Raw genomic sequence first — 7,266 nt, forward strand, 5'->3', positions numbered from 1 at the left:
CATGTGAAGCGTCTGGGGTAAACCATGGAAAGTTCTGTGGGGCCTGGATGTGGAAAGGGAGCTGTGGTTTCGGTGCATTATTACATGACAGCTAGAGACTGAGTGTGAACGAATGTGGCCTTTGTTGTCTTTTCCTAGTGCTCCCTCACACACATGAGGGGGAGGGGGTTGTTATTCCATGTGTGGCGAGGTGGCAATAGGAATAAATAAAGGCAGACAGTATGAATTATGTACATGTGTATATATGTATATGTCTGTGTGTGTATATATATGTGTACACTGAGATGTATAGGTATGTATATTTGCGTGTGTGGACGTGTATGTATATGCATGTGTATGTGGGTGGGTTGGGCCATTCTTTCGTCTGTTTCCTTGCACTACCTCGATAGCGCGGGAGACGGCGACAAAGCAAAAATAATAAAATATATATATATATGAGTGGATGGGTCGTTCTGTTTCCTGGCGCCACCTCGCTGATCCGGGGAAACAGCGATCAAGCATAATTTCTGTTAAGGGAAAAATGCATGTACATATTCCTTTTTTAAAAACCTACCTACCACTTAAAGGTAAAAGAAAACATGCATAAATAAACTTTCAGTGATATAATATGCTAAAAACGTAAGATGGAGGATCACTAACCCAACCAGATCGAAAACTCCTCTGCCCTTAAGAAAATGAAAAAAGAGAACTTTGTTTATATAATGGACATCTGAATGCTACTGAGGTAACAAACTGTGGGGGGTATCAAGCAAAGAACTGGTTATCACTAGGTCTGGGAGGATGTAACAAATTCTATTACCGTATTAAATATGTAAAGTGCAGGTGCTTTAAATGATATAAATCTTATTCAAGAATCATGTCTAAGAGCAGTGAAAGAAGGAAAGAGAGGATACAGGATAACAAAGATGAATGGAAAGGAAGCTATGTGTGACAGCTGTGTTACTAAAATGCAATCTTACCCGATGTTCCATGATAGATGGCAGCTCTTGATCTAGGTAAATAATCACCACTGCTTGTTACTCCTTGCCTTCCAATATTCTTTTCATGAACAGTGACTGTGCTCCTGATTCCACCAGGATGAGCACTACTTGAAGTATTTTGCAATTTAGAATGCTGATTCTCTATACCTTTCAAGGTCTCCGTAATATGTGAACTTTGCCGAACACGTAAGCTTCCACGCTTCACTGGAATTACCTGGGAAGTTCCATCTGAAGGTGGATCATTCATCATACTTTCAGATGTAGATATTTCTTGATTTTCATCAACTGAAGTTGTTTCCGAATGAATTCTAGAGTTCTCATCATTACTGTTTAAAGTATCTGAGGAGTTCATTTCAATGTCTCTTGTCATAAAACTTGAAGTATAATCTTTAAAGCCATGAACAGAATCAAATCCTGAAAGGGAGCTTATTTCTTTTCTCTCATTTCCATCAAACTCCTCTGAGCTCGAATGTGTACTCAAATTTTCTGAAGAATTCTGTGCTGGAAAACTGTCAGCAGTTGAATTATCATTGCCATTATCACCAGAGTCTAGATAATTTTCTCTTTTAACTCCTTCAGACACAAGTACATACCTTGGAGGACCAGTATGAAAGGTTTCACTACTTCTCTTTTCTTTTGAACATGTCATGCCATCTACAATTGATGTATCTACCTTCCTCAAACACCCTAAACCTTGGGACTGATTTATGTAGTCTTTCGGATTATAAACTTTCCCTTCTTTACCGCTTTCATCAATTCTAAAGGTAACAGTTTTGGGAGGTTTTCTCAACTTTTCATCCAATTTATAGTACTCTGGTCTGTAATGTATGCGTCTAGAGACTTTTGCTGCTAGATCTTTTTTCTGGGTAGCTTGGTTGGTAGCTTGGGATTCTGGTGGTAAGATCTGAGGTAAAGGGCATCCTGGTAAAAAGACTGGTCTTGGTTGATGCTCTGAATGAGACACATGAGATGGAATCCTCTTTTCTGCTACTACAACCCCTACTGGGTGACGTGCCGTTAGAGAAGGCATATCATTGCTTTCTACTGTGATGACTTCCACCTGAAAATGAGAAATATGAGAGACTATAATACTGTACAGAAATTTTATATACAAACAGCCATATCATCAATTAACTCTTGTGAAATCAAATACATAAACCGAGAAAAAAATGAACATGCACATAGTCCTCTAAGATGGCAGAATCCCTATTCTAGAGATCCCCAACATCAAGCATTTGTGAAACACTGCAAATCTTAAAAATCTCCACAACTCCACACCAAAAAATAAACATATATCATGAAAACTGAAAATCAAACTAGAATGGTCTGCATGCCACTATTTCTAAACTTTTTCAATGTCTAGTATGGCTTTAATAAAAAACACATCTAATGCACCAGAGGATTAATTCACACATGCTAAGCTCACCCTTCAACAATCCTGCGGCAGCTATAACAGCATTAAAAACAAACAGCAGCCACATGTGATATTCCAGCTGTCATACCAGTGACACTTGTTTACCTCTAGTATATTTGAAAATAAATCTAAAATGTTATACAGGTCGTATCTACTCCTACGCTCTGTGGTCCGGGAACTCCCATGGTCCAACGCGTTTTAAAACTGCCGCCACCAGTTTGTGGATCTGCTAAAAAGGCAGTGCTGTTAGCAGCACTAAGTCGCTAAAATCTGTTTACACTGGAGCCGAACTAATTAACAGTCCTGTTAATTTTCTATGGCCCCAGAAAAGTGTACAATGCTGATGAATCTGCCCTGTATCGGCATCGTATGCAATGAAAAACCCTTGCCTCATACACTGAGAGGTCTCCATCTGAGGGTCCATCTGATAAGGATTCTAAAGATAGGGTAACAATTCTTGGCTGTAGCAGTGCTACAGGAATGCATAAAACCAAGCTGATGGTAAGTAGTAAAAGCATTCACCTGAGGGCCTCTAAATGGGTCAATTTCTGTTTTCTGGCATTTTTTGTGTTCCAGCAATGACCAGGTCCCAAGCCTGCCAGATTAAAGAGGTACAACCTGTTCAAGCAAACACAATAATCAAGTAATTACTCCTATGATTGTCATCCAGTAATTCATACTACTAAAGGTTTTATTCAAAAGTTCAAGACTATGTCTGATTCTACTAAAAGTCTTATCTAAATGTTCAGTACTATGTCTTTAATCTACTAAAAGTCTTACTCAAAAGTTAAGTACTATATCTATATTTTGCTGCATTTTGCAAAATATCAAGACAAAAAGTGGCATTTTGGGTAGTCTTTTCAAACAAGTATCCCTATAATAAAAAAACTCCTAACACTTTCCCTTATTACAGCCATTCATTTTATCAAGCAAAAACCCTTCAACTAGTGACCATGCTGTATTTACAAACATTTATCAACATCTGAAAACCATGCTCCCAACCTCTTATCAAAATCTACAAAGCCTACTTCTTGTTCTAGCTGTTCTTCTGAAAACATTACTGTCAGCCAGCACTGGTACTTCCTTCTTGAAGCTTAATTCAAATTCAGATTTCACAAATGACTCATAAATAAAAGTTCTACATCAAAATCATATACTGGTTCATTTCATAGAATTATACATATCAGTTACTCAGCACTATACCTTTGAAATGGCACTCTTCTTAGTAGACTTAACAACAAATCTTTTTCTTTCAGCCATGGTTAGCATCATCTAGGCACCAAATACTTGACTCCAAGTCCTGTAAAAGAATGTCAAAGCTCTATACTATCACTTTACAAAATAAATCTCACTCTACAATTATCTAATACCAAACTAAAAAATTTCCAACCATGTATGTGAAACAAAATATGACTAAGGAAATTCTAAATAAAAATTTTGAAAATAAACTTAAAAATCAGTGTAGCTGTAAGTGATGCTGACAGTGGCCCATTCATGGCCTTCCTGGGATCAAGTGCATAGGTTTAAGCAGTTCATTCACAGTCAACTCAACCATTCACCCTCCCTGAGGGGATCTGGTCAATAAACTGGGTACCTGACTTGGGTGTGTGTGTGTTTATTATATATTTTATTATCATTATACATAATCGCTGTTTCCCATGTCAGCGATTATATATACATCATCAAGATTTTACAGAATACAGTTACCTCTGCCATATCTCCCAAGAAAAAATATACATGCCTGCTTAATTCCTGCCCTCGGGGCTCCATCTATTTTTATGGGGCTACCAAAATATTCAAATAACTTGCAACTTCCATCGGACAGGACCCTAAGACATAAAGCATAGTTGTGCTTGTGTGTTTGTGCGAGTAGAGCATGAGTCAAGAGCAGTATGGTTATATCATGAGTGAAAAGTCATCACTAGCATAGCTGTATCACTGAGAGGTCTCAAAAATTACACCCAAAGGAGTCCATCACCTACTTCTTCATTAATCAATCTCATATCTTACTTCTTAGATATAGATCTTATTGCCTTATCTGACACTGATCTACAAAATATAATGCTCAAAGTCATGCTCCACAGGCCATGCAATCTCCAGCAGCAGGCCAATTTAATGCAGACACAATTCAGTTTCAGTTACTCGGTGAGGTATTCACAGGTTCTCTATATATGTTATATTCGTAAAAGTGCACTTTAGCTCCCACTGTTATTAGCTTAGGATTAGCTAAGAATATTGTTTTACTTACTTTTATATTAACTAACCCACCCTTTTCCCTAATAACCATGACCTTCACCATCACATTTGTCTGATATCGTGAAGTAAAATACTTTCCGTTAAATTGCACTCTGTATTGTATTCTAAAACCACAAGTATTCCAAAACAAAATCATACAATATCCAAACTACTAGCAATGCGGAGCTAAACTTCACTGTTATATATATATATATATATATATATATATATATATATATATATATATATATATATATTGGCATGCACCCCTAAAATTAATACAAATCTATCACTTAATGCTTCTATCGTATAATTTCTGAGCCAACCAAAGAATAAAAGATCCTGTAGATGACCATCAACCCACAGGCTGTGCAGGAATACTGTCTTAACATCAAATAACTAACACGACATAATTAACAGCAATGATTACAAACTCTAGTTCGATAGCTACCCTATTACGTACACAGAATAATCTAACTACAAGATACCTAACGAAGTTATACATTCAAAAATGCCTCATTCTACGGTAATTCAAACTACAAGTGACATTTTAAAGTAATATCTATACAAATTCTAAGACTACAGTACGTAATCATGAAAGTCATGTGAAGGGAGGCATTCACAACACCTCACCTGAGACACTAATTGACGTCTCACGAAGGAGTAACAGCAGCATTTTACAAGCAACACAACATTAAAACGATAAAAACCACATCATTCACAGTACACTCATCAAAATTCACTTTTAGTCCGAATAAAACTCATGTATGACAGTCACACAGCTTCATACTCTCGCACGCAACTTTGTTTACAAAACATTCCGGGATCAAATGAGGATCAAAATGGATTTTGGGAAAAATTATTGTATAGGCTTTACCATGCCTCATATTAAACCAGATATATCATCCTAAACCGCAAGATCTAATAACACCAATATTACTCTCGCTATGAAGAAGAAATTAACTGGAATTCAAATGTTCATGATACTCGCTTGTCATACAACCTTACAATTCTGTGTATTAGTGAAAACTGGCATCTCTCTCTCTCTCTCTCTCTCTCTCTCTCTCTCTCTCTCTCTCTCTCTCTCTCTCTCTCTCTCTCTCTCTCTCTCTCTCTCTCTCAAGTTTATCAAACTATTTCACTACTTTCCCTTTTATTCTTTAAATAATCTGCTTCTGAGCTTTAAACTTTTCTGGCAGTTTGCAACTCATTGAACTGCATAGTTACCTAAAAGGATGTACAACAGATGCTGAAAAAAAAAAAAAAAACTGACAAGCGAGTGTAGTTCACCCACAGGAACTAAGCAATAATGACCAAAGAAAATAAAGTAAGAGAGAGTTTGTGGGGGAAAACAGGACGTCCGGAAATTTATTAAACATTTCGAAGGAATATCTTTTGCCATCTATACTTATCTCAGGGGAAAAACAGAGACTTCTCATGAGTATTTGATTGCTATAATATAATGAAAGTTCCTTTCGAATATATTTGTTGGATTATATGGAGGTCGGCCACAGCCTCATCTTGCGATGGTCCATGTTATATGAGTATGATTAACAGCGGAGTAGGAGAGGTTAGCTCAAAGTCCAAAGAACGAGATAAGGAGATAAAAGGATTGTGTAAATGAAGGTGTCACACTCCCCCTGTCCCCTCAAAAAATAAATCTTCTAGCCTGTTATAACCCTAGCCTAGATTAGCCAAAATATATTCAGAAAACATTTAGATGTGTTTGCTAATTTCATATGATCCAAAGAAAATCATTCAGTGGAGTTCGTGAACGTTAATGTAGACTTCCTCTAAATATCATTCAATATAAATGTAAGATTTCCAAGTTCACTGTATATATATACTCTTTATTTTGGCCAACATATGACAGATAATCATGTTATTCGTCTGTAACATCGTGAGATTACACTTTGTTATATGTATACACTATACAAGATTCCTCAGTGGAATTTAGGATTTGTGTATATCTCATATATTGACTAAAGCATAATGGAACATGACAAGATCATATGTGAAGTCTTTGTCCTGTCCAGTTTACTGGTGATGAATGTTTGCACAACCTTATCAAGTTTGTTTATCGGGATAAGAGTAAAGGTTTACCTTGGAAAAATGACTCAACATTCTATTGACAGAAAAGAGGAACGGAATTCTATTCACCATAACAACTTCCGAGAATTTTTTCTTCAAGAGACTAATTATATGTCGTAGCAAATACTCAGTTATCTATGTTCTATCAGGGAACCGAACGCTGGGCGGGAGCGCTGCCTGATTGGTCTGATAATTGTAACCATCGTACCAATACGTATCGTGCCAATCAGGCAGCGTTCCCTCCCAGCCTTCGGTTCCCTGATGGAATATTTATATATAATTGACAGTATTTCTTAAGACATACAATTAATCTCTTGAAGAAGAAATTATTGGAACTAGTTGAGGAGAATAGATTTCTATTCCTCTATTCTGTCATTTACACTAATCACGTTCGCCTCCTGTATGCTGGCCAATTGCAGAACATTTCTGCCGACATTTTCGCCCAAGGCAACCCCGCTTTGCTATTATTATTTCTTGCCAAAGGTCTCCTTCACCGTACCCTTACCTTCGCTACATCGTCGACACAACTAGCCATGGACCTGAAGC

At 37.0% G+C, this 7,266-nt stretch overlaps 1 protein-coding gene across 2 annotated transcripts in view; it reads right to left on the reverse strand.

Annotated features, from left to right (window-relative positions):
* LOC139762504 (uncharacterized) overlaps positions 1 to 5,430 on the reverse strand; it is a 576,746-nt gene extending 571,316 nt beyond the window's left edge. For both annotated transcript variants that reach the window (XM_071687480.1, XM_071687479.1), the window contains exons 1-3: positions 5,263 to 5,430; positions 3,598 to 3,694; positions 960 to 2,040 (exon numbers count right to left, since the gene is read on the reverse strand). In XM_071687480.1, coding sequence (XP_071543581.1) covers positions 960 to 2,040; positions 3,598 to 3,666 — 1,150 coding nt within the window. In that variant the 5' untranslated portion in view covers positions 3,667 to 3,694; positions 5,263 to 5,430. The remainder of the gene's footprint in view (positions 1 to 959; positions 2,041 to 3,597; positions 3,695 to 5,262) is intronic.
* Between the last annotated feature and the right edge of the window lie 1,836 nt (positions 5,431 to 7,266).

This window comes from Panulirus ornatus, chromosome 43 (assembly GCF_036320965.1).
Source record: "Panulirus ornatus isolate Po-2019 chromosome 43, ASM3632096v1, whole genome shotgun sequence".
Lineage (NCBI taxonomy): Eukaryota > Metazoa > Arthropoda > Malacostraca > Decapoda > Palinuridae > Panulirus > Panulirus ornatus.